The sequence below is a fragment of the Ascidiella aspersa genome, chromosome 6 (assembly GCF_963924565.1).
Source record: "Ascidiella aspersa chromosome 6, kaAscAspe10.2, whole genome shotgun sequence".
Lineage (NCBI taxonomy): Eukaryota > Metazoa > Chordata > Ascidiacea > Phlebobranchia > Ascidiidae > Ascidiella > Ascidiella aspersa.
This window is the reverse complement of record NC_139452.1, coordinates 11,066,865-11,094,538: the sequence shown is the minus strand read 5'-3', so window position 1 is coordinate 11,094,538 and position 27,674 is coordinate 11,066,865. Positions and strand designations below refer to the sequence as shown.

The following is a 27,674-nucleotide window of genomic DNA, read 5'->3' as shown; positions in this document are numbered from 1 at the left end:
AAGAGATTTTTCTTTTTTTTATGTCTTTAAAATCTCTAAACTTAAAAAGTCCAATTGTCTCGGATTAATAAACAGACCCTTATCTACAAACTACTTACCAAAAAAGTAACTTTACCTTTAGTTTAACTTTAGTAGCAAACACATAATTGTACTGTACCGTACTATCCTTATATCAACATCCCCTAAACACATTTCCCCCTTCCGTGGTTTATTCAAAATCGAATCAGCCTGATTTTTGTCCACAAACGTCTTTTCGATGATGGTCACTGTTCAGTAAACATTATTTGACGCTGGCAATTTTTGTTCACGAGAAAAGTGAGGGATCGATCCGTTTTGCCAACCCCTGGAAAATTTTCTGCGGGCGCCCCTGGTTGGACTCCCTGCTTTAAAGTTCCGGCTGCAGTCTGGATTCCGCCAGTTGGGAAGACGTGCAATATAATAAATGTTTGCTTCTCGTAAATTCTTTGACACCATCTTCTTTAATGAATTTGGTTAAATATTTCAGTTACATATTGTCGCACAAAATCGTTAGAGAAAAGCAAATTTCTATAGGTTGCGTGTTTTATGACGTCATGTTATGAAAATGTCATCTCTTGATATTTGCATGCGTTTCGGTAAGAAAAGTTTAGCGATTAACTAGATTATGGTTTCCTAAATGCCATAGTTCGTTTTGCTACAACTATAACGCGTAAAATGCAACTAGCAAGAAAGATCGACAAAACCAATTCTTATTCTTACTAGTCATGCGAATCAAACACGTCACGTGATCAAAATGGTACAATAAAATGTATTCCAAAAGTAGCAGCAATATTCAGGTTATTTTCAATTTAATTAAAAAAATGTGGAATGAATTAAAAAAATAACTATACTTTAGTGATTTGAACCTTTACAACGAAACAGAACGCTTAACATTGAGAAAGAGTCCAATGTTTTACGCGTATGAATTCAAGTTGGTAACCATCCGCCCATTGCGCATGCGCAACGCCCGTAGCTGCTTGTTCCGCCATTGCAACGTTTTCAGTGAAGAAGTAGTTGTAAAATAACGTTGCGTTGACTGGTAGCTGTAAAAACAATAGTTCGCAACAAAATGTCCTACCGAAACTCTGGACCGCTCGACTGCAAAGTGTACGTTGGAAACTTAGGCACCCAAGGCTCGAAAAACGAGCTTGAACGGGTTTTTGGCTACTATGGAATCCTGAAGAACGTGTGGGTCGCAAGAAACCCTCCCGGTTTTGCTTTTGTTGAGTTCGAAGACAGCAGAGATGCAGATGACGCAGTTCGAGCCCTTGACGGAAGGTTTGTGGTTTGATCATTTTCTTTAATTACTCTATTATATAAGTTGGCGCTGATCTACAATCCAACCACATTTTCGTCCAGGGGGTTATATTGCGAACATTATTTGGGTTAAGGTGCAAGATTGGGTTTGGGTGGGTCAAGTTTCAATTTTGACAACTCGTTTTGTTACTGTAAAGATTTATTTTCGCCTGGTCTTTAATATGTTTTAATTTTTTCTTATTTTCCTAACCATGTAACTTTGACAAAAATACATTTTAAAACAAAGGTTGGAGGTTAAATATCTACTCAGTAGTCATCAATTAATTTTCGGAAGCCTTAGCCTGCTGAATTATCTGCCAAAAAAGCTATTTTCATAGTAACGCTATGAAATGGTTGGCCAAATTATGTTACTGCCAGGGTTTTGGGCAAGTATTACACACCAAAACAAATTGCATTCCTGTGCTTTCCAACCAACGATTATTGGTGTGAAATACTGCCCAAAATCATTCCAGTGATGTCATTTGCTAGGAAATATCAGTGTATCCATAAAAAAATAATTTTTCTGAAATTTATATTTCATATTTTGTTTTTTTGGTGGCCAGAAAATATAATGCAGTCAAGGCACCAAAGGTCCTATGTAAAGCGATTTGTGTGTGCATCAATAAAAACACTGGTTTAATGTAAGCATATAATACTTTTTTTAAGGTCAATCTGTGGGGCTAGAGCTCGTGTAGAGTTGTCAAGTGGACAGACCCGACGTGGCAATGACAGACGAGGTGGCGGTAGAGACTACGATGACAGAAGAAGACCAAACAGATATGACAGGTCTGGTCTAAATTATTACGCTTAAACTAACATGGGAATGTTTACTAACACTTAATTTTAATTTTTTGTCCTAAAATACATTATTTTTTTTATTGGAATGCTAGAAATGAGTTTCTGAAACCACAGGTTTGCCATAGTTGCAAATGTTGCAGTTGCCATTTAAAGCAAAGTGACTTTAATAACATTACCATTATAACCATTTTCCCAGGCTCTTCTTCAACACTTCTTTCCTTGCCAAACTGCACCATTTACCGGCGCTCTTAACTACTATTTAATTCTACACACCGCCTCGCCCACATACTGCATAGCAGCTCTTCTGTGTCAACCAACTTAAAATAGTCCACGCGCTACTACAGTACTAATGCCTCATCGACCCAGTCCCGACCCATCACCGCAAACATCCAAACAGCGACCACAATTTTGCCAACTCAACTCTTCTCAGTAGCAACACTTCATTTGAGAAGTTGCTTCAAACCACAACTTGATAATTGGTTTGCTTCTCTCTGTTGTCTAAATGTAGAATTAGATCAAATCTGATTAGCTTTTGAGTATTTTCCAATGCTAGATTTATCCGGAGATAGAATAATTCAAGTTGCACATTATTCTACTTGTCTGGATAGGCCTGCGGAGTAGCTTTTAAAAAAATAAAATCTTTGTAGACATCAGCACTTTAGGACAAGTTAAATGTTTATTTAAATGAATATATTTGTTCCGGAGTATTTTAGTAATTCATGGGTTAACTGTTCATTTCCGGGACATTGTGGAATGCTTGATTTACTTGTGCAAGTTACACTAGAGATCTGCAAGTTACACTAAAGTTTCTTATTCGGGAAAAATCAATTATTCCTATTCCAATATATGGGATGCACCTAGAGTTGCTTTTGATTTGAAAAGAGTGCAATTGGTAAGGGTGAAAAAAATCTATTTTCTGCATGTTATTAATCCAGATATTTTTGTAGGTCCCGCTCGAGAAGCCCAAGAAGAGGTAGAGATCGCTCTAGGAGTTACAGTCGCTCACCACGAAGGAAAAGAAGGTATAGATTAAACGAATCAGTTATTTTATTTATTGCTAACTTTTGTGATAAATTTATAAGATTTTTCATATAAAGTTAATAAATATTGTTTTGTTCCTCTAATGTTTCTTAACTAATTATTGTTTTACAGCTTAAGTGCAAGTAGATCGCCCTACAAACGAGACAGAAGCGTAAGCCCAAGGAGGTAAGATTTTACCTATCATGGCAAGGGATCCTAATATTTAAAGCATTATGAATGAACACTTTTAGTTAATTCTCAAGTTTAAGTTTCTCACCATGTATTTTATGCAGGTCGGCCACACCAGACAAACGGAGGTCCCCGAGTCGTTCTGTGAGCCCAGCCAGAGGGAAGTACAGTCGGAGTAGAAGTCGTTCATAAACACAAAGCGTAACTGCAATAAAAACACTTCCAGCTTACAGGTTTTGTGCAGGAATCTGTTGTACCCACGCTCCTGCACGTTTTGTAAATCTTTGTGAATTTTTGTCTGATTTGTCACATACACCCAAGCTTTGTGATTGACGAGTATACATTGTTTTAAGTAGGTTTCGATGATTTATGTATTTTACAAAATGTATACTTGTGCGCTGCTTCGAAATATTTAAACTTAAAACCTTGGCTAAATATAATTTTGTTCATCTGAAAAGAGTCACCGGAACTAACCACCAAAACTGGTAACTCTGTACAATCTTTTTAGCGCTTCGATTTGAATATTTGGTTATGTAATAAACTTTATACGAAAGATCTTTTTTACAATGCTGAATAAAAACTATTTTAGAAAGTTAGTAAATTTGTCCAGTCTAATTCAGAGCTACAGGTACTTAAAAGTTAGTTTTTTACTCAACGAAAGTGTTTTTTAGTAATAATTTGATTTCATGTTTAGATGTTCAAGCATTTTTTAACGTATGTGTTTCAAAAGTTTGTTTTGTCCTGATCTGTTGTATGCCATATTCTGCTGGAATGTTATGTGTTACTTCCGGAAGGTAAATTTTTTGGGAAAAAATTAGTATCTAGTTTGAATATATATTTTTATTTTGTATGAGGGTAGTCGGAATGTTATAAAAAAATTTTTACATAAAAAGTTTGTAGGTTTTTAAAAACCAAAAATTGGAAAACTGTCTTCGCCAACAAAATTTGAAATATTTTTTAAAAAGTTTTTCGAACGCCACCTAAACACAAAACTTAAGCAGAATAAATTCAAAGACTACCTAAAACTTTTGGATAAACATAGGGTGGTAGGCCAGGGGTCGGCAACCTTTCGTATGCAGTGTGCCAGTTGATGACTAATGTCAAGATATAAACAACTCACGTGCCAAACATGTTTCTATGATTTGTTCTGCACTGGCAACCAGGACTGCGGTGTCGGATAAAAGCAACCCCGACTGCGGCAAATGTGTGCAATTTCATCTTGTCGCGAGTCCAGCTCAGACTCTACAACTTGTATTTCACCCATTGCTATTCCGCCCTAACAATTTACAGTTATTTATCAGTTTCGAAATAACCCTCTGTAAAAAATTACTGTCACGAACACACAAAACTGTGCCCTCTATTTTGGAATGTACTTGGACGCTTTTCAGCCAATACCTAGAACAGTTAACTATAAGTTTCGTTTTTAGCTTGGTTTCTTAGTCGCACATAAATGCACGATTGTACGTGCTAGTCGTGCTTACATAGTATGCCCATTGCCCTACTTTATCGCAGTGCACATTACGTCGATTTTAGGCCATTGTAGCGTAATACGAACGGTTAGTGGTAAACAACAAGTTTAACGCCGACAAAAAATAATGTTAAATACAACAGTTAAGACACGAACTGAAAATTTGTGCAACCATTTAGTTAGCGCTAGTATTAGTGATGTCATGATATTGTTAATGATGTAGTAGTGAATGATTGCATTTTCTTAAGGCGATATAACGTGGCGTTAAATCATTTGGCGTGCCATGTAAAATCATCTCGCGTGCCAGGGGTTGCCGACCCCTGGTGTAGGCCGTAGGGCGAGTTCTTAACCTTTTTTATATCGTTACCCCAGAGAAGAAAATGACGGAATTCAATTACCCCTTTTCAAAAAATAACAAATTGCAGCTTACCCTAATAATTGTAAAACAACACGAACATGACGTCATAATTTACACTGAAATGCCTGTTAACACTAGAATTACCGGTGCGGTCATTTTGACCGTTTTTGATTTTCAATCGTTTATATCTCCGCTTAGGTAACTGTTAGAATATTAAAACTTCCTGACTATTCCTAAGTCTATGTCACCTTTTGGTATTTAAATTTTTAGTTTATTAGAATAACCACAGTATGAGATAGGAATCGATTTACCTTAAATTACCGCCAACGGCATTTTGACCGTAAAGAAAATTCTAATTCCTCCACGAATTATATCGCCTCAAACGATAGCTATTTGTGTCGCTATTATTTGTAAACAACCATGCAACAATTGCTGCAGTAGCTGGTAACAGTTAGTCACATGTTAGTTCATAATTTTGACTCAACAATTCTTATCCAAATTCGATGGTTGACGGAAGCAGGAAGCGAAAGTAATTCCAAACTAGTACACCGAAAAGCCATCGCAGACTCGCCGAATCTGTCGATCTATGATGCAAGCAGAGCAAGCCAGAAAAACAACTGGCCTGCAGTGAGGTTCGAACTCACGACCTCCGGTCAAGCCGGGACCGTCGCTCTACCAACTGAGCTATGCAGGCTCAGAGAGGAGCGAGTCGAGAAACAACCATGCGCCAATCGCCGAATCTGTCGATCTATGATGCAAGCAGAGCAAGCCATAAAAACAACTGGCCTGCAGTGAGGTTCGAACTCACGACCTCCGGTCAAGCCGGGACCGTCGCTCTACCAACTGAGCTATGCCGGCTCAGAGAGGAGCGAGTCGAGAAACAACCATGCGCCAATACTTGCACATTTTGTTAGTACAAGCAACTTCACACTGGGGATCATCAGTCCGTATCAATCAATGAAAGACACACACAAACATATGTGTTTAATAACATCTGTGATCTAGCCCCTCGAAAGTTGCTTTATGACCAACGATTACGGCTTCCGTATCAATAAGTACACCAAAAAGCCATCGCAGACTCGCCGAATCTGTCGATCTATGATGCAAGCAGAGCAAGCCAGAAAAACAACTGGCCTGCAGTGAGGTTCGAACTGACGACCTCCGGTCAAGCCGGGACCGTCGCTCTACCAACTGAGCTATGCAGGCTCAGAGAGGAGCGAGTCGAGAAACAATCATGCGCCAATACCGAGGGGCTTCCGAGGGGCTAGATCACGGATGTTATTAAACACATATGTTTGTGTGTGTCTTTCATTAATTCCAAACTAATGTGGACTGTCGACAAAATAAAATGCAAAAATGTATTGTGGATGCTGTAGATTAGATTCCTGATAGTGTATAACTTGTGTGAAACTTGAATGTGTAGATTGCGCTAAGCGCTGCTAATTTTTTGGTTCTTGTATACCTTGGATAGCTATTTGTGGTCCATGTGACAATCAGCATAATAAAAATGCCTGTTTGCTGTTTTTAACCCAATTAAAAACTTATTGTTTTACAATCAATTTCAATATTCATGTTAGTTGTAAAGAAAACAAATTTTCCTTACGCAGCTAAAAAGCAGGTTGAAAGCCAACAATGCATCAATTCGTAGATATGGCTTCTAAAGTATATTTCAGAACATGATATTATAATGGAGCACAGCGTATTAATCTAACACTTACAAAGGATAAGGTCGCTCAATAGTAAAGGGAACTTATAGAATGAAATAAATCTAAGTTATTATGACTTTTTTTTCTTTATTATACAAACGGTCATTTTGACCGCTCGCGGTAATTCTAGGTGTGTTCACCGCGCGGTAATTCTAGTGTTAAAAAACTAAACAAGTCGGTGGGAAGGCTGATACTGTTTTTGTGCTATAAAGTGGTCAAATCTAGGCAAAGTGGAGAATCGACAGCATCTCATTTCATTGTCAATCGCAAACTTGTTTCGATATTTCGTTTTGATAGATAGCCTACCATTGCAGAAAATCCTACCTCACAGCAATAAGTTGAAGGAAATTGAATCAGAAAGTTTAATGCCCTTCTGGAAAGGATTGGATATTCATTTTGAAGGCCAACTCATAAGGTTTCCAATGTCTTCCCTTGCAAAGTTCATTTTGAGATTTGAATCTTCACGCAGTTCAAGAAACTTTATTTTAGCTGCCATGTCGTCATCACTGATGCAGGATTTTCAAAAAATGGCTTACTAATTATTCGATCAAAAATGGCTTACTAATGCAGTTCTTATGTTGTCCTTACATTCCAGGAAAGTACTTTTCGATAGAGGTAATAATTGCATTCAAAAGGAAAGCAAAAGCCTGAGTAAAGTTGCATTTTGTATTTGGATCAGAATGCAAAAGTATTGTCAAATTTAAAAACATGCTCGTGTCGCCTTTTTGTATCATTCTTCATACAATTGCGTCTTGCTTTTAAAAGCTTCTACTTTGTCTTGAGTTGTGTGCAACCACTGACGACCTCCTTTATTGTAGTGTCAAATTTAGAGAACTCACTTCCGAAATAACATCACCTATAAGTAAGCAACCTTTAGCAAGAAATTATTGTTTTTCATTTGGTTATGCAAATCTTCTCCTTTTGTACTTTGTTCCTGTTCGAGTAACGCATTCACTTCTTCTCGTAGCTGGAGCAAACGATTCGAGACTTTTCCGCGCGACAACCACCTTACCTTAGAGTGTAACCAGGGCCGGATCAACATAGTAGCATGGAGCAGCTGCTACGGGCCCGCGATTCACAAGGCCCCGCGCCTTTTTTGGCTTGCAGACTGGAATGGCATAGGAGAATTTTATAGTTGAAGGATTAAATTGCTAGTCCTAACGTCTTGCCCCTTTCTAATTATTGTAAAGTTTAAAATACAGTAATTTCTGCTGGAGGCTACTGCCTTGATCGAGTGCTGTTACAGACACAATAATGTGCCCGCTACTTTTGAAATACTTCGACGCTTTTCAGCCTGTATGTTAATTATTAGTTTCCCTTTCAGCTTGGTTTCGCAATCGCACAAAAAACACTCGTGTTTACCTCGCAACTTTTTTCTATCGAACGCTCTGCTTTTAGTCGTATTTTCTGTAGTGCGCAAGAATATTTTATGGCTGCGTTCGCACGGGCCTGCGCCAGATGAATGTTTTTTGTATGGTGGCGAAGCGTGAAAATTTAAAAAACGACGTTACAAAGCGTGACGTCATGAAACAAATATTTTTAATAAACTTGCATGTGCAACTGCAATTGAGTTGAATATGTTCAAGTATATGGCAACACAGCGGTCGCGCGAAAAATATACGAATATTTGGGTTAAATCGACAGAATGTCTAATTTTTAAGAAATAGGATTCGTGATACGTTTAGCGCACAAATCAAGAATAACGTCCTAAAAATGCATTTCGGTTTCATGAACCCGAGAATTATCGTTAAACACTTCACTGTTGTGTTTGGCACTGTTCTAAACTCATTTTTTTCTTTAAGCTTGATTTTTCTGAGTAGACAATTAATTTTGCCTGATAATAAAAGGACGATGAAACCGATTAGACAAAGTAATTTATTACGTCACAACCGTCAATGCGAATTTGATTTGTTTACTTGCTTTCAGCTACAAACTTCAACGAAAAAATGGCCAATGCGAAATGCTCAAACTGTTTTGGCAAAATAGTGAAAATATTTAAGCGCAGTTGCGCACCTTAGAGGGAATGCTGGCAGCAGTCAACATTTTTGGCGGAATGCGAAGCGGAAATCATCTTGCAGAGGTTTAACAACTGGTGCATGTTAACAACGTGTTTGTCGAAATCTGTCAATGGTTGGATTACATATAACTTCAACCTATTGTTGGTTTATCGCACAATTTGAGATTTTGAGTTGCTAAACGCGAACTAAAATAATTACAAAATTACGCCACTTTTGAGGCATTGTGACGTAATATAAACGGTTAGTCCCACGTTTCCTAACATAACATTGACAATTTGTCACGCATTTGTCTTCGTATGGTGGTAACATACTGGAAAGAGATTGTTTCCAAAACTGAAGTTGATTACAAACTATTTGCAAAACACAATGGGGAAAGAGCGGCTACACTATTTGACTCTTTTAAATATTGAAGATAACGTTCTGAAGGTCACTGAACTCATCTGGAATAATTGCCAAATTTATATGATTTACTTTTTACCACATCTTGCAAGACATCTCGAAGCCCTTTAGGCAGAGTTTCCATAGCTAAAGCAAAGCGATGAATCAAACAGAGGTGCAATGTTGTTTCTTAATCCTTTGAAACCAGATTTGTAACTAATCATAGATGAAGCACCATCTGTAGAGATGCCGACAAGTCGTTTCCAGTCAAGATTGTGTTTTTCAAAAAACACTTTGAAAGTTTTGAAGATATCTTCTCCCTTGCAAGTTGTTTGAAGGGGTTCCGAAATAAATATTGCTCCTTATGCTGTTTCCAGAGACAAAGCGGGCTGGATCTTAAATTTTCCACAATAGCGGGCTGGATCCTAAATCTTCCACTACCAGTAAAATATCTTCACTCATTTCAAAAATACGACTTTTGATTGTGTCGTTTGAAAGTGAATTTCTTTAACTTGTTTGACTGCTGCTTTCCCAACACCAAAGTATAGTTGCTCCTGTGTGACAGGGCTTTATTAGTTCCTCGCCAATTGAATGTTTTTTTTTCATTGAGCAATGTGGAAGGCAATGCGATATAACGCCTCTAATGCTGCGTTGTTTTGCTGTGCCCACATTCCACCGGAATCAAGGCAAACATTTTTTAAATGCTCTGATTTTCGCCTAAAAAAGTCAATTGTTTTTCGTGCTTATTCGCCATCACAAGATTCAAGGACTTTGCAACAAATCACGCAATGTGGTTTTTCAAAGGGACCTTCACTAACACTCGTAAAACCAAACTTCAGAAAAGCTTTGTAACTTCGTTTCTTCGGAAGCATTTTGATGATGTCAAACTTAATTATACTGACTAGACTAGACCACTACAGCTTGCAATACTAGCGACTATATTTCTAGGATTATGTTGCTACATTATAGGCGTAAAGCTAAACTTAGACGACCCTTGTTCTTTCAATTATAGCTAGCATGCGCACCAATATGACGTGCATTAGGACTACAGTCAGCCCTGTCATTCATAATAATCACTAATGGTTACTATGATATCACAGAAGGCATGGTGTGTTAAGTGAAACGAAAAATCTATGTTAGCCTACATTGATATTTACGTTTGAAAATATTTCAGTGCAACGTGATATAAAAAACGTCAATCTGAATTACCCCCCAAAAAATGTTAAATTACCCCTTTGGGGGTAATTACCCCCAAGTGAAGAACCACTGCCGTAGGGTCTTTTTCAGATATTTTTCGCAAACCTGTGCTCAGCAGTAGACTTGCGACAAAACACGCCATAGTTGAAACAGTTGAGAGTTCTTCGGTAATGTTTTTTTATTGTTTGCAAAGCTGTTACTCTTGCGATCAACCACTCAAAAAGAACAAATTCGAACAACACTAGTCGGAAGAATTTATTTTTACCATTCAATATGAATATGTGTAGTGTATTTATCCATAAGAATGGTCCATGGCATGTCTTACGAACAGCACATCGTTTGCAAATGTATAATCATCTAATAGCCAGCACACATTATCAAACGCTTTGTGGTGCTAGGAACCCAATCTGCCATATTTCTTTATTCACATGGCGATTTTATGTAAAGGACAATCAAGCGATTTAGTCACAGCAAGTTTAAAGCGTTTGGGAACTTAACAATGAAAACAACGGCATATCTTGCTGTACAAAATGCAGTCGCACACAAGTGATTTTACATATTTGATGTTGTTAAGGTATCCTCAACAGACTGGACTATTTTCTGTTTCTTTTTTCCCGGAATCCATAGACTTTGCCTGCGAAGAAATTTGAAAGCAAATCATTGCCAATATTTGGTTAAATCACATAAAATATATGCATTATACCAGGGGTCGGCAACCCCCGGCACAGTCGATTTTGCATGGCACGCCAAATGATTTAACGCGCATCTTTGTATTACCTTAAGAAAGTGCAACCATTACATCATTAACAACCATTACATCACTAAACGATTGCACACATTTCCAGTTCGTGTCACAACTTAGTGTCCTAACTGTTGTATTTACCACTATTTTTTGTGGTTGTTGAACTCGTTGTTTACGACTAACCGTTCGTATTACATTACAATGCCGTAAAATTGCGTGATGTTTACTGCGTTACAGCCACTGAAGCAAGGCATTCTACATTGAAAGTAAGCGTGTGTTTTTGGTCGAACTGATATATTAACACTTTATCGACTGAAAAACCTCGAAGTATGTTCCAAACTAGCGGGCACAGTATTGTGTTCGTGGGTTCGTTTTTTCAGCAGGGTTAGGGTATATTTACAGAATTTAACTTATGAAATTAGGTTTATTGGCGTCTCCCAAGATACGTAAATTAGATGTCAGATCATTCGTAAATGGGACGTCAGATCACAGCAGTGCTGCGGAGTCGCACTCGGGACTCGAGTAAAAGGTAAAAGTTCGACGTGTGCGCATGAGCAGTACCAGGTTTCGAGACGGATAAGGCAGCGAGCTGTAAATTGATTGGTGGAATATCAAATACAGGTTGTCTGAGTCGGACTCGGGACTCGGAAATTGCACATTTAGCCGGAGTCGGTCTCGGGTTGCTTTTAACCGACTCCGCAGCTTTAGTTACCGGTGTAAAACAAACATGGCAATTTTTCTTTGGCACGCGAGGTGATGATATTTTAAAATTATTCACAAACTGGCACACTGCATACGAAAGGTTGCCGACTCCTGCATTAGACTAATATATGACATAAAATTAACTTGCTAAAACTTTCGCACGCATCCTTTTTAAGCTTCTTCGATTGATCGCTTAGGCCCCTGAGGGCAACCAGTATTAAGTTACACTGCATAAAATTGTACACATTGACAGGCAAAATAAAAATGCGATTTTTACTGCGATTTTTATTAAAAAATTTTTAATGACGAAAGAACAGTCAACAGTTTAATTTAGATGGAGAAGCACTCGCATGTTCGGCAATGGTTTTGTGATTTGGAACTATACCCTTACATTTGCTCACCTCTTCATTTGCACAGCTTGACTAACAGTTTGAGGCAACTCGACTGTTTTCGTTTCTGGAAGAAGGAAGCAAGCTATCGATGACGTCAGCAATATTCCCGCCAGAGCGACAAAGGGTATCATCGTGTAACCAGACTCACCTGACAAGAGATGTAATCATGCAAAAAACAAACAATTGACTTGTTTTGATTTTTCTGGCGTAGGCCTATATTTTTAAATAAAACAACGCGAAAAAATATTATTCTATAACGAAAACTAATTCAACATGGATAGCGAATGAGTGAATCTAAAAATCTAAAACTAAGAATGTTGGACAACTTTTCTTACTTAAATAAGTTTCTAGCATGATAATTAAGTGCAAAGCCAAAGAGGCCGAGAAGATCGACAGCATCTTGATTAAAGCGTTTCGATACGAACTTGTATCATCTTCAGTTAAAGTGACTAAGAAGCAAATCAAAGCATCACTTATAAAAGGTGGGACGCAATTGTTATCGACTGAGTTTTTATAGCTGGAGAATTAATTAGAACCTTCAGGCACTCGACCTGTCTGGCTTTGCAATTCATTATGAAGCTACATTACAGATCCGTGCATTGTGGAGGCTACCCGAGTTTCTTGCAAAATCATAATAATTTTAGATTTTGATGGGGCAGTTCCTTGTGCGATGATAGACTGTTTATCCTTAATATAAACAATTTAGCGACAAAATACAGCAGAAAAAAGAACAATTTAGCGACAAAAATACATGAAAATAGTTTTTTAATTATTGATTCCTGTGTAGTTACCAGCGTATACAATAAACGGTGCCACGACGCCGCCGATTTTTGACATTACGTTTGCGACTCCGAACACAGAGTGACGCACGTTGGTGGGAAACAGCTCGCCGGTGTATATGTAGATGATGCTGAAGCAGATACCGGACGAAAACTTGCTGGTCATGGCCAAGGCCACTACTGCCGTTTTGCTTGCTGTTGGAAGCGCAAAACAAAATTAAAAAAACAAAACAATAAAATTGCCTGATTGTTAACATAAGCTGCTGTGCTGCGCTGCTAAAACCGAATTATCTACGTGATTGTTAATAATTTAGCGCCGCCGTTCATTTGGCGTAATTTTATGACGCAAAGAACAAATAAATGCTAAACTTTATTATGAAAGATTATACATACACATATTATGCGTGTATTTTTTGATTAACGATAGCGGTTTACGTATTATAGTAGGCCGGACGCCTTCGACAGATTAACCGAATCAATCGATTAAGATACAAGCAAAGCATTGCGGAAAAGTTCAAACTGGCAATCCTCAATACCGGGACCGTACATCGCTCCACCAACTGAGCTACGCATAGGCACAGAGGTGAGCACATCAAGCAACATCCATACATCAATGCTTGCTGCATTCTGTTAATACAAACAACTTAATATTGAAGGGGATTTACCGAACCATGTCAAGCTAATGAAATACACATACACTTACGACCACAGTCCTTATATTATTTCGGTTAATCTGTCGAAGGTTTTTGATGTACTAAAATTATATTCACAACTTGTATTTATGTTTTATATTCAACAAAGTTTTTACCTATCTTAAATTTTGCTCAGTGCAAGGAAAATTTAACGGTATTGTAAATTAAGCAATTGCAGCTCAAGTGCAATTTTTAATATTGTTGGGCCACAAAAACATTATTTAAGTCACGAAGTTTTTAGTTTGACATGATGACTGCTTAGCAAATTTCAATTTTAAAGATCCGCAACGTATTGATCTATAAATAGGCCTATAGAATTAAAATTCTGCGACTTTATTATGTGGGTAAACTTGAGAGACCGCTTCGTTTCCACGAAAAACCTCACAATATTTGGTCATGGGTGTAAATGGCTGTAAATCGGAGCAGTTCGTTATCATAATTAAAGCGGAACAGGCTTGACCACTTACCAAGAGTAACAAGCGGGATTGCTGCAAGGGAAAGTGCGTTGAAAGTCATCAAGGTGCAATAAGTGGTCCTCCTTCCCCAGTACTCAGCCAGAAAATAGTAAACAGGCATCGACGCCATTTCAACCAATCCCCCGAAGAACAGATTTAGGAAGCGATTACCACTTAAGTTAGGTATGTTGAAGGTGATCGCGTAGTACGACACCGAGCAACACCACCTTAAAACAAGTTTGCCGTTTTAGATATCAACGAAACGTTTCCATCATGTTAAACTGGTCACATTAATAATGTCTAAAGCAATTACTACTGATGATTTATTCTCTCAATGTTCTTAACTCTCCCTGTATGTGAACTATTTTCAACCGTTAAAAAGCTGTTCCCCTGGTATTTTACGACGCTCATTTTTTAATTGCAGAAAAAATATTTTATATCAAGCTAATATTCAGCTACAAATACACTTCCACAAATGCTTAAAGGACAGACATTGTTATATAGTAATTTCAAGCAATATTGTATACAAAGATATTTTGGCAAAACGTTATGAAAAATTGTTGGGTACAGCAGTAGTTGCAAAATTGGGCCTATATAATAGCGCCGCGTATACTGTTTTGATAATACTGCGGTATCACATCGGACAAATTCGTCTTTTATAGTTTCTGTATTTGCTACATCAACGCCTAACTATACCTATGACTATCAGTTGGTAATGTCTGCCACGTTTTTTTCCTGGTGCCGAAACTCGACTTGAAAGATCGATTTCAAGTTTTCAAAAAAGGCTATTTATAGGAATACATTCACTCGAACGCAAAAAAAATTGTGCCAAACAAAAAATTGTGCCCAACCGAAAACATTTTCTCGCTATTCAAATTAGTCGCAGGCTCAATGTTGTTTAGCCTATGGCTCTTACCAAGCGAAGCAAACGGCGAACAGTCGAAACAACATCTTGCAGCCTTTACAAATCGCGAACAAGGTCCTCAATGTTGAAACAGGCGCGGTGACTTTATCCTGATTCAACAAGACCGAGTATAAATCAACATCATTCTCCTCTTTGCCGTTCAGTTTCGCCACCTTCTTCTGCAGTTGTTTGAGATCCTCTGTCCGTCCCTTGGCCGCCAGCCACCTGGGAGTCTCGTCTATGAGCCTTGTTGAAACACGTTCGGGTTATTTGACATATTAGCATCACGCTTTGTGAGTAAATGTTCTTTGGTTTAGTAAGATGTGTCTGTTTTCACATTATTATCCGGTCATAACGATGTATTAATATAGGCATTTTTCACTGTATTATATAGACTAATAAATTGGATATTGTTTTAACGCGGTGTCAGTGTAAAAAAATGTTGTTTTATTTACATATATAAATATAAGCTCGCTCTTTATTGTCGTTTAATAAAAGTTAACATCATTTCGCGAAGGTTACTACAATCGCTAAAAACAGCACAAAGTAGGCCTACACACCAAAAGTAGGGAATGAAAATCAGTCCGATTCCGAAGTAAAATCGCAAGAACCAGCGCCAGTCGCGAATCCAGAAGCTGACAGCCGGTACCAGCATAAATCCAACCGCAAACCCAGAGCCGACCACAAAGTACATGAGCGAACGATGCTTAGGGTGGACAGACTCAGTGCCTGAAACATAGAAGTGTTATGAAAGCTTATAATTTAAGTAAGATATTGCTGCCAGGCATTATGTATAACCGAGTAAGATTAAAGTGTTTTTTTAGTTACGCCTGATGCCGGAAAACGTAGGCTATACCCAGTGTGTTCTTTCAATAAGGCCTAATTTTCTCTAAAAGGTGTCGGGATTTGTCATGCGTGACCAGACCCCAATGCAGGCAGTCGCCGTAGCCGTCCTCTTTTGCAAGAACGTTCTTCGTTAAAAAAAGTTACATCAAATTGATCATTAAAAATGTAACGCAAGATAAGTTCCGCAATTGCATTGTGCACGTTTAAATTTCGATCGGGTTTGCTCAGTTTGGATATAGTAAAAATACATACAAAAAAACAAAGATTGTTAACATATAAGCCTGCAAATACGATTGGCAGTGTCGTTACTGATTGATTACTCGTCGGTGCTGAAAAAAAAACCGTTTGCGTTGTTTACAAAAGACAAAGAGAAGGCCAGACCTCAATTTTAGATTGGATCTATTTTTTATATAATAATAAAATAATCTTATAAAAGTATAGAAAGGGGCTTGCATGAACAACTCCCGAAAACACTTATATACCTACCTGAACAAGTAAAGTGTGTGCCTCCCTACGGCTGCTGTGCACGGTCGAATAAGTTACTGTCAACATCGGGTTGTGCAACCCTGATCTAAACTTACCAAGAAACATTGCCGCAGCGTAGCTGATGGAGCTGCCACTACCAGCCAGCAGCAATACAAGCCCGTACACCACGACGCTGTTGGCAAAACTCAGAACCAAAGTTGAGACGAATTGCCAGGTTATGAACAACAGAAAAGTCGGTCGCCGCCCGAACCTTGGATAAATGGGAATTGTCTACGGATCTACACGAACAGTACGAACGCCCGCAATTTGTGATCAATTATTGCTTTTTAAATGAATTTGATTGAAGCCCCAGTTAATAAATTTGCTAAATAAAGGTCATTTTCAACAAATAACAAGTAATGTCCAATCAAGTCTCTACTAACCCAAGTCAAGTTCAAGTCATTGCTATCATATGTCAGTCAAATTTAAATGTTTCAAATAAAAAATGATGAACTTATTTTATCTCTAGGAATAAGTTACTTAGAAACCACAAAATATGTTGAGTTTAAGCAAAAATAAAATAAATACCCAAACGAAAATTGTATGCAAGCACTTAATTTAATCGAAGTCACTTGCCAAATTTACTTAAGTCCAAATCAAGGATCTTGTGCAAGTTGTACCCTACGACTTAAGCAGGTGTGAAAGTAGAATAAACGGCGTCACAACAGGAGGTTTAAAACAGGTCCCCTTAAGAAACCTGCGGTTAAATGGCCTTGTAAAAAAATAACATTTTTTAACAAAACACCGTTTCGACAACAATTCTGTAACCGGGACGGCGTTTCGGACGGTGCCAGCTTCCACCACTGAAAGTCAAATTTAAAAGCAATGACGTTAGTACATTAAATCAATTAATTCATTGACTTCGTACAACACTGATTTTGTTGTAAATCGATAATTTTTGCGGAGGCCTAAAATATAAAGAGACAATAAAATAGCATTCTAAAATGGAATATTAATGTCTCACACAATAAAGTAACATTCTCTTAAAAAAGAAATACTTTTCACTGAAAAATGTGTTCGTATACTTAATACATAGAATTATAGACCTGTAAATAAAATAAATTCATTTATAAATTGAATAGGCCTACATTTGTAATTGTGTTTATTCAGTAAGATAAAATTATAATTTTTACAGTTATGCAGTTTATGAAATTGGACAAGAATATTTTAATTGGTAACCTGTCGGATAGATAGCCTCCAAAAACGTGTCCGAAAATCTTTCCAGCCATGTATAGTGAAACCAATACGGGGTCAATCCAAGCTTTATCACACACAATAGAAAACTGAACAAAAAACAATTAAAAACTGAAAAAAATGGATGTACCACTGCCAGGTTTTAGCCAGATTTAAGGTCACAATACGAAATTTACTGGGTTAAATTAAGAGTTAAAAACTAGTTGATTTCGCAAACATTTTGTGAAACCCTTTTTAATCAAACGAATGATGCAAGAAATTGTTAAATAAAAAAAGTTCGCAAGAAAAACAGAAAATGTAGCACATTACAAAGATATGCGTGACAAACTGGTCATTTAGCAAAAACACTAAAAGCATAAACACAATCCCGAATGACTAGAACAATGTTTATTGGGTTAGATCCGAGATCCCCGCCTAAAAAATAGGAAAAATTCCAAAAACAATGGTCACCAAATCAATATTTAACAAGTGATAATGAGTTTCCTTTTTCTAATTGAAATTACTATACTTACAATAGACATATTGGCTAGTTTCGAAATAAACAGTCTAATTGTTGCTATAGTTTGAAAACGTACGGACCTCATATTTTAAGTCTATATGGCCAGCAGTTAATAATGGCTAATATTTTAGGGAAAAAAGGAAAATATTGTTTTGTTGCGTGTTTCCCTGGTCACATTTAGTATGGTCGGGTTATTACTTTGTCCGAAATAACATTTTGCTGGGGCCTACCTCGGAAATTATCGACGATTCGGGTCCGTCAAATTTAAACTTCGTACACTTCTCCATTCGTGAATTCGTGTCATTTACTGCAACAAAAACCTCATGTTCACTTCAAAACTAAATTGCTCAAACGTATTATTACAATGACTAAAGGCTCATACCATAGCTTACAGATGATGAATTTATGTAACAGTTATCCATTGCGGAAGAGTTGGTTGAATTGAGTTGATTTGTAATCTGTAATAAACAAATAGCAAAAACAAATTAAAGATTTTGAAAGAATATACAAAGGTGGAGTACGCCACGTATAGCAATGGAGTTGTTCTAAACCAGGTTTAAATCAGTCGAGCGGATAAACTCGAATGGCTTTAACGGGGTGGAAATCTTCCTTTAAACCTATAACAGCCGTAAATTGCTGCTCTTTTGGTAGGTAATAATGTGACTGGATTGCACCAAGCAAAGTAAAGTCAGCCTAAATGACTTAAAAACAACACAAGTACTGTTTGGTGCCGCTAGAACCAATAAAGCTAAAAAATACCCATATTAGATATATTATGTCGTCCACCACACACATTTATGAGTTAGACCAGAGGTTCGCTGACCGTCGCGAAAGATGCGCACAATGATTCCGTTTCACAAAGATAGTGTTTCCTGACGTGTGGATTTAAACTCAATATTACAAAAGTGTAGCAATCGATTATTATAATCAGTCAACACGGGTATTTTAAAGCCGCTCAATTAAAAAATTACACTCGTTTTTGACAATTGGTTTCATTTTTTTGCGTTATTTCATAGTTTTGATACAAAAAGAGCCAAAAATATGAAAATTTGAAAATTGTTAAATAATTGAACTCAGTGGCCCAAAATTGTCGAGAAACCGTTAAAATATCTTTGACAACCGAAAAAAGATTTTTTTGTCAGCCAGTGTTTTGATTCAACAATCACTTTTCCTAGTTTTAATTTACTTGCGCGCTGTAAAGCCTGGTTAACGGAAAGGTCCTGATGCAGACTTGCAGGCCAAATGGATAATATTCGACTAAAGGTTCTTGCCCTGAAATATTTAGCTATAGTCAATGACTTTTATCGAAATTCAAGGTGTAGAGTTATCGTGAAAAATGGCTGAAAACAGTAGTGTAGTAGACGGCAAACTTGTTAGGAAAACTTTTGTTTGAAAGAATATGGATATTTTTAAAAAGACGTTACAAAATTACGTCTTAAAAACAATTCAATTGATCTTGAAAACATTGTTCTCAAGCAAACTCGTGCGTAAATATTCAGCTAAAAGTCAACAGCGCGTAGCGCGAAATAATATGCGTTTGTTTACTTAAACGTCAATCAAAAGGATACGTGACGCATGAAGTACTTCAAGGTTTTCGAATATTGCTCGAAATAAGGACATTTATAGTCTTATTTAACAGAAATGGGACTGTATAGTTTATGAGACACACGATGCAAGAAGCAATAGAATGTATATTACTCTTGGGCTGAATAGACTTATGTAAAACGAAACAAATTTGCGCGAAGCGCGAAAAAAATTATATATTTCATATAATTAACCTAATGAGCGTGTAGTTTTTTTTGCGATGGAATAATGATCCAAAGACAGACTCTTAGCCACACCAATATTAAAAAAACAGTTCAATAAATTTACAGCTATCACGCGGCCCATACTACATAATAAAACTAAACTATTAAAAAATAGCTTAAAAAATGGCAAGGCCTACATTTTGGCCGTGGCCTAGTTTTCCGACGGTTGGTCTATTGAATAAATGACATGACTTAAATACACAAAAGACGTGAAATACATTTATGTGCATTAAATAAATAAATAAGGTAAAAAGCGTTATTTAGATAAATTCTAAATGTTAACATATTCCCTTGTTATTTGTTACGTTTTTAAAGCTTTCTATGGATAATTTTGAATGAAAAACTCCAATAATTTTATAGTTAATGCCAATGGCGTGATTTTGATTTAACTTGCGAGAAGGCAGTTACTTTTGATAAGGCATTGGCGAACTTACCCTAGTAGACGATAGGTCGCATATGAAATTCGGTTTAAACTGCAGCGTAAGAACTTGAAGGGACTCGAAGGCGTCCGGAATCGATGAAAGAAACAAAAGCAGGCACAGACGCTTCTCGTAAAATCCCAAACCTTTCACTGGATTCCTCATGCTTGCAATGTTTGACTGTACCTAGTATATTGTCAGCTAAACACGTCAAAACATAAAAGTTGTAAATAGATGTCGCCACGAATATATAGTGTGCAGGCGGGGGCAAAATTTCGTGACTGGTAAAGGGGCTAGTTTGCTCACACTCATTCTAATATCGCTTTGAAACTTTATAAAAACAGACGGGATCCTGTGAAAACGGTTCTGGGTGATTACACACAACAATCTTGAAGGTTTACCTAAAACGCGGTGATCGCAATGCCATTTCTTTACGCATGGATGAGAGTTATATGCATGACTGAGCCAAGGCTTAGTAAAGAAGCGGACTTATGTTTTCTACTCAGGGAAGTGGTTCCAGTGGTTTCCCAAGTTTTATTTAGCGGCCCGATATTTTTTATTAAACAGTTAGTGGCCCATAATGGGCCTTAAACCTTTTTTGTACTTTCTTTAGCCTAACATCTAAAAAAGATAAATCAATCAATTTGATATATATACAGCGAAATTTAAATTACGCCTACATATTCGGACAATATCGATAAATGCATTAGTTCCGACAACAACTAATAAAATCCTTTTTATCTCCGAGTCATTTTTAGATTTTAATATAGGTACCAACAGGCTTAATTTTAAAACTGCCGTGCGAAGTGCGTATAGCGAATAGAAAAACATAAGTCGCGAGACTATAACAATTAACCGACTCGTCGAGGCGATGTATTTTGTCTCTTTAATTCTTTTTTTTTTATGAAAAAATGTCTATTATGTTTTTTATATATATTTCTGACCTCTAGCGATGGCTGGTACACATAGAATAATAACAGTTTTTCTATGTTGTAAGTAGTTATCTGCCCTTGATTTTAAAAATATTTCAGAAGACGGTAAAGAAAAGAAAAATGCGTACAGGGAATTACATTGACCACCGCACTACCTAACTCTACTACATCGAAACTAAACAAACTGCCAATGCATTTCAAAGTGGATATTTTCAGGTCGCTAAAAGATCTATTTTACATTAAAAAAATTCAGCATAGCTTCGCCTTCGATAAAGCGACTTACGGCGCAGTAAAACACATCTTAAAAGTAAAACGTTCATATCGTTTTGTCTATATGTTGCAATCTAATTCGAATAAACTAACATGGAAGGAAACGCGAATGCGTTAGGGATTTCCTGTTTAGTTACCGACCACGGTAGGCAGGCTGCAAACGGAAAAATATAATAGCTAGAACGTTTAAAAACGGACTTTTCGAGTACACACGCGAAACAAACACGTTATAATTACTAATAGAAATACGGATGCTCGCTCGCTACACAGGCCATTTAAGAACTACGTCGAAACTTTCCTACTGCGATATTTTGATTTGAGATAGTATAATATCATCAATTTGTAATATGTTACATGTTTTGTTGCTTTTGCAGAGATTGCCTTAGCTGATCATCGGATGCAGGGGAGGAATCAGGATTTTCACTTAGAGGGTATGACAATTTTCATCTATGACGTCACAAAGTTAAGTTACAACGTTAGGTCATAAAACAATTAATCTTAAAACACCTGCTAGTCTCGAGGCAACTCTTACGCGAATATGCAGCTAAAACCCAGTCTAATTACGCGAGAAGCGCCAAACAAATTGCATATTTGGTTTAAATAGGAAAAACTTTCAATTTGAACTAAATGTTGCGCATTGGACAAGTAAAGAGGTTTATAATATTGCTGGATGTAATGGCAATTATAGCCTCATTTTGAGGAAAAAAAATGCACTTTGTAGAGTTGATGAGTTCACACTGACCTGCATGTGAGGCCAGGGGTGGGCAAACACATTATCTTCGCGGACCAGATCAAAAAGAGGATGTCAATTTCACACAATATATGTTGTTGTAAATCGTTTAAATAACGTAAATAGTGTTGATTTGACATCTTTTACAGTGATGACGTCACAAAGTTGCGTCATAACGTGACGTCACAAAGTTATGTCAAAACGTGACGTCACAAAGTAATCGAACACTATAGTTCGTTTATTTTGTTAAAGTTTTACGTTGGAGAGGTGTTTCTTTCAATACAAACGTTATATTATAAAGATGTTATCAATTCGCGCAAAGCCAAAAAACGACTTCATATTGTTTAGCCAAAAATTTCATTGTCGAGGGTGCAATAAGAAGCACAACAATTTAAAACACATTACTTTGATTGAGGTTTAGAGGGGCGTGATGTTTTAAAGTTTAAACACAGAAAACAGATTAGCATATTACTCGATAAATAGGCACTTGTAAGGCTGCACAGAAATTGAGGCTACTGTAAAGACGGCATATAATTAGGGCAATACACGAAAAAAGGACTAACTAAATTAGGTTGAAAGATGTGAATCGGGGTGTAATAACGCAGCTAAGTTATAATGATATTTTCTTCGTAATTTCAACGACGGAAGTCACTTGATTGAAGCGCAAATAAATCATATATAAATATTGTATATAGAACTTTTAAATAGTGCCATATAGACAGTGAGTAAAACAAACTCAAGATGAATGAGATTCGCGTGAAGATTTGGGTTTATCATTTAACGTTTTCTTGTAAATACACGCTAGGATAGAGTCGCAGATGCGTGTCAAAATAGCGCAGAAAATACTGAGAAAGAAATCCTTTAGGTATTTTGCCCGGGCCTACATGGTCGGAAGAAGGGGATTTCAAAATAAAATCCGAACCCAATAAGGTGGTGCAATAGAAGGGCCAAATAATTCGGTACTGTGGCGCATGTTACCAATCTTAGTCTTTGACAGCTGGCTAAACTAAACATGACAGCTGGCTGAGTTTATGGGTTTTTGATGCAGAACGGGTTGTGGAAACTGTTCAAACGAAATACGGTCCGAATAACCACGGATGATGAAGTCTAAACCACCTAAAAGTAAAGTTTATTCAGAATTTTGTACAAACATTCACGTAAGGAAGATTGTAACAAGTTATATAGCTGTGTTGAGTCTTAGAACAGTTTTAGATTTTCTCTTTTTAGCGTCAAACTCTGCCGCCACGTAAAGCACGTTCCACATCAACATATTTATAAATGTACCAATTTTCTTTCCAATGAGTAGTTAGAACTAGCACCGGCGACGTCACTTTTCTTCGATGTTTTTCGCAAGTAAACAAATCAAATCCGCATTGACGATTGTGACGTAATAAATTACTTTGTCTAATCGGTTTTCATCATCCATGCTGTGTATGTTTTTTATTTCATGTAGAATTAAATCAGGAAAATCGAGCTTAAAGAAAAAACTGAGTTTATAACAGTGCAGAACAAAGCAGTGGAGTGTTTGACAATAATTCGGGATCATGAAACTGAAATGCATTTTTATGACGTAAATTTTTAAAACAAATGCAGTTTTTACACGATTTCTGTGCAGATACAGCTGTGGACAATAAAGGCCCTCACAATTTGACAAAATCATCGTGATAAATTCATTGAGCGAAAAGTTCGTGATTCTTGATTGTGCGCTAAAGGCATCACGCATCCTATTTTAAAAAATTAGACATAAATTTAAAACCAAATAAAAAATTTAACCCAAATATTCGGAATATTTTCGCGTGACCGCTTTGTTACCATATCGTTGAATATATTTAGCTCGATTGCGTTTGCACATGCAAGTTAATTGAAATTATTCGTTGCATGACGTCACGCATTGTGAAGTCATCTTTACAATTTTCACGCCTTGCCCCAATACAAAAAACATTGATCTGCCGCGGGCCCCTGCCAACGCAGCCTTAAAATGTTTTTGCGCATTACAAAAAATAATTGCGCAGTAGAAAATTTTCTTAGAGGGAACACTGGTTGACTATACAGGAATTGAATTTCGCATACCGTCAAATACAGCCACATGATCCCACTTTGGGACACAACAGTGTTAATTAATTTAATTTCACAGCTTGTTAAATGTTTGGACACACAGATAGGATAAATAATAACACGCTGTGCAAGTCGCCATTCGATCTTTTTATTTCGTTTAACCAAACGAAGGTGCATATCACAATAACGCATATAAATTAGAAGTAGTTTTATGCAGATACCTATTATCGCAACCTTTTTTAATTTAGTTTAGACCAGGGAGTCAAACCAAACCCGAACCTTATGAACTAATTTTGGGCCAATATTTCCCAAACAAGAACCGTTTTTGTAAGATTTGTAAGAGGAGCCGAACCGAACCCGAACCTGTCAAAATGCAGTTACTCCAGTATGACGTCACAACTTGTATTTCACAGAGTTTTTTAAAAAAAAAAAAGAATAGGTTAAGGCGATGGCAAGTCTTTATTCCAGGTGCGCCGAATAGAAAAGAAACACACTAGAAGTTTTTCGGTATTTCAATTATGAGCTACTGTTTTTTTTAAAACGTCATAAAACTTAGATTAAATACGAGTTACAATTAAATAATTATTCCCTTGCCCATGTGTTGGGTTCCAACGCAACTCATATTTCATCCGAACTAAACGTATGTCTTCTAAATCTCTGTTTCGTTATGTTTAAACATTTACCGTTACCATAAAATGTAAATACATACATAACTGAGGCCACTAAACATCGCCTGGCGCCACGAAAAGGCGTAGCTGAATTTCAATCTGTCCTGTTCCATTTGTTTGCATAAATTTGCGAATATAGACAAACACAAGTTGGATATATAAACTGTTGCTACCAGACATAATATTAATCAAAAGCTATATGGTAATTGTAAGTGTTTCGTCAACTTAAATTGAAGTCGCCTTGTTCAGTGTGAATGACATCGAACGCTAGCAGTACAACGAAGCACAAAATTAAAGCAAATTCGGGAGCAACAGCACGATAAGAAACAATTTGCGATAACGAATAGCCTCTAGTCCAGGGGCGGAAAACAAGTGGAGAAGAAAGGACACATTCCTTACTTGATTAACCGCAATGATCCGCACTTTGTATATGGGCAGAAATTACGATTTTTTGCTTTGCTAAATTTAGTATGGATGTTACACAATAACAGTATTGCGTAGGCTTATATTAATATTGCAGGTATTATAAATGCCTCTACGCTGTCGTAGATACTAAATCTGTTGACATTCAAGGTAAGTAAACTACCGAGAGCAGCATGGAGTGTTTATTTTAAAAATCTTTCCTAAAGGGGTTATAAGACATAATTTAGAGGAAGACGCGCGAAAAAAAAATTCTTGCATTTAAGTAGTTAAAATAAGCCAATAATTATGCACACGAGAGTTGGCGATGGACATCCTAAAAATACTCAAATACAAAGAAATAGCCGCATAAAACTAGTTAAAAAGTCGCGGTTTGCCACCTCTGCTCTAGTCCCTGAACAGGTGTTTGTGGCAAGCTGCGAGCACCACGTCTGTTTTGGTGTTCATGGTGTAACCCTTGTTGTGAATATTAAATGATTAGTCCGACTCCTGCTATTGCAGACGCGGCACCAAAATCAATTCGGTCGAATTCGTGCTTCTGGTGCTTTTCGTGTACTTAAAAAAACCTAAGATCCCATAAGTTCCTCTGACAAACGAGGCATTGTGTATTCAGTCTACTTTGCGGATTGTGATTTGGCGTATATAATCTTTGATTACACAAGGACTAGAGCAGTGTTTCCCAACCTTTTTTACAATAGTGCCCCCTTGGGCTCCATATTATTTCATATCGTCCCCCTCATCTTGCTTTACAGTAAAGTATTATATTAATGGTAACATCATATTGTCTGCACTTTTGTTTCGATGATATTTTAGGTTGTCTAACACAGTGGTTCTCAACCGCCGGTTCGCGGACCGGTGCCGGTCTGCATCAACTTTCCTGCCGGTCCGCGAAATACATTACAATTTTATATCTTAGTTCAGGGGTGGCCAACCAATGGGATAACAAGAGCCGCATTTTTTACTTGGTTAACCGCTGAGAGCCACACCTTACACACATGGAACGAAATAAATAGCCTATCACTCCATTTCTTCTCACTCTCACACAGCGATCGCACGAAGCGCGAAAAAAGCGCCTTTATTTCGTTAAATAGACAAAATTTTAATCTATAAGGAGACGCGACTTGGATGAAACAATAGGGATTTCTCGTTATAATGTCATTTATTGCTAAAAATGCATTGGCCTTAAGGCAAACAGTCTAAGGATGAACCGGCAATAATCAATACCTTAACCAAACAAAATCGAAACATTCTAAAAAAGCATAGTGCAACATGAACGTAAGAGCCGCATTGAACTGGGTGAAGAGACGCATGAGGCTCGCGAGCCGCGTGTTGGCCACCACTGACCCCTGTCTTAGTTGTTAAATGCAAGATGTTAAAAGCTTGCCCATCAAATGTAGAACTTCGCCAGTTCCGTAATTTGCTGCATTGTGACGCAACATAGAGTCAATCGTCTACTTTAGACTTTATTGTTCATCACAATGGTGCAAGTGTTGTAGTAGGCTACAACTCGTTTAAGTCCAAGCTTTAAAACCAGTTGTAAGTGAAAAACTTCAATGAACCACGTAAAACACGTATGATATCAAAAAGACAGCAGCAAATTGCTTATTAAATTAACGTTTTTATTCTTGGCTTTTTAGTTGCATATACTTTTGTCGTAACTACATTTTTGGTTGATTTTGATTTTTGAATGTCTACCGGTCCGCAAAACTTGTTTTGAAATTTTACCGGTCCGTAAGCTAAAAAGGTTGAGAACCACTGGTCTAACAAACATTCACCATAGGATTTTACATGAGCATGTGTATAAATTGAGCTAAATTAATGACGTAGGTGCCTATTAAAAAACTAAGGCATGTAGGTAACAGAACATATAATTTACATACAAGAAAAATTGCGTTGAGGTTTAAACACACTTGTGCAAACTACTTTGCGCTACTGCTATTAAAATATCTGACGATTCAACATATTGTTTCATAATGAAATCCATTTTTGTCATTCAACAAAAAGATGAATACGTAATATACATACATTATTTCACAAGGTTACTAATTTGAGAAAACGCGATAACCTTAATAGTTAATCTAGGTCAGTGTTTGTTAAGTCCGGGCGCACTTGGCGGGCGAAGCGAACGCGATTTTTTGGGGGTATACCGGCATTTCTTTTAAATTTAAATTTTATTACATTGTCGAAAAAAAAAAT

At 37.1% G+C, this 27,674-nt stretch overlaps 2 protein-coding genes across 3 annotated transcripts; one reads left to right on the top strand and one right to left on the bottom strand.

Annotated features, from left to right (window-relative positions):
• The first annotated feature begins 1,018 nt into the window (after window positions 1-1,018).
• LOC146139706 (uncharacterized) lies at window positions 1,019-3,874 on the top strand. The gene is made up of 5 exons (XM_083391364.1): window positions 1,019-1,296; window positions 1,981-2,100; window positions 3,060-3,134; window positions 3,265-3,318; window positions 3,426-3,874. Exons 1-5 carry the CDS (start codon window positions 1,088-1,090, stop codon window positions 3,511-3,513), a joined length of 546 nt encoding a protein of 181 aa, XP_083247490.1. The 5' UTR covers window positions 1,019-1,087; the 3' UTR covers window positions 3,514-3,874.
• A 6,793-nt stretch (window positions 3,875-10,667) lies between these two features.
• LOC146139705 (organic cation transporter protein-like) lies at window positions 10,668-20,597 on the bottom strand. 2 transcript variants are annotated; one of them, XM_083392297.1, is made up of 11 exons: window positions 20,419-20,597; window positions 18,559-18,634; window positions 18,407-18,483; window positions 17,663-17,766; window positions 16,540-16,694; window positions 15,673-15,841; window positions 15,125-15,358; window positions 14,221-14,435; window positions 13,074-13,256; window positions 12,282-12,430; window positions 10,668-11,080 (listed from the first exon to the last, which is right to left on the bottom strand). In XM_083392297.1, the coding sequence occupies exons 1-10, from the start codon at window positions 20,566-20,568 to the stop codon at window positions 12,288-12,290; spliced, it is 1,506 nt and encodes a 501-aa protein (XP_083248423.1). In that variant the 5' UTR covers window positions 20,569-20,597; the 3' UTR covers window positions 10,668-11,080; window positions 12,282-12,287. The 2 variants fall into 2 exon arrangements, with proteins under 2 accessions (XP_083248423.1, XP_083248422.1); XM_083392296.1 differs by having other exon boundaries at window positions 12,292-12,430.
• Between the last annotated feature and the right edge of the window lie 7,077 nt (window positions 20,598-27,674).

Excerpts from the sequence above, each read along its gene's own strand:
- LOC146139706 (XM_083391364.1), top strand. The coding sequence starts at position 1,088 with ATGTCCTACCGAAACTCTGGACCGCTCGACTGCAAAGTGTACGTTGGA. Across the intron at positions 2,101-3,059 it reads AGACCAAACAGATATGACAG|GTCCCGCTCGAGAAGCCCAA; the intron begins GTCTGGTCTAAA and ends ATATTTTTGTAG. Across the intron at positions 3,135-3,264 it reads TCACCACGAAGGAAAAGAAG|CTTAAGTGCAAGTAGATCGC; the intron begins GTATAGATTAAA and ends ATTGTTTTACAG.
- LOC146139705 (XM_083392296.1), bottom strand. The coding sequence starts at position 20,568 with ATGAGGAATCCAGTGAAAGGTTTGGGATTTTACGAGAAGCGTCTGTGC. Across the intron at positions 12,431-13,073 it reads ACCGTTTATTGTATACGCTG|GTGAGTCTGGTTACACGATG; the intron begins GTAACTACACAG and ends ATCTCTTGTCAG. Across the intron at positions 11,081-12,291 it reads CAAGCTGTGCAAATGAAGAG|GCAAAGTCTATGGATTCCGG; the intron begins GTGAGCAAATGT and ends ATTTCTTCGCAG.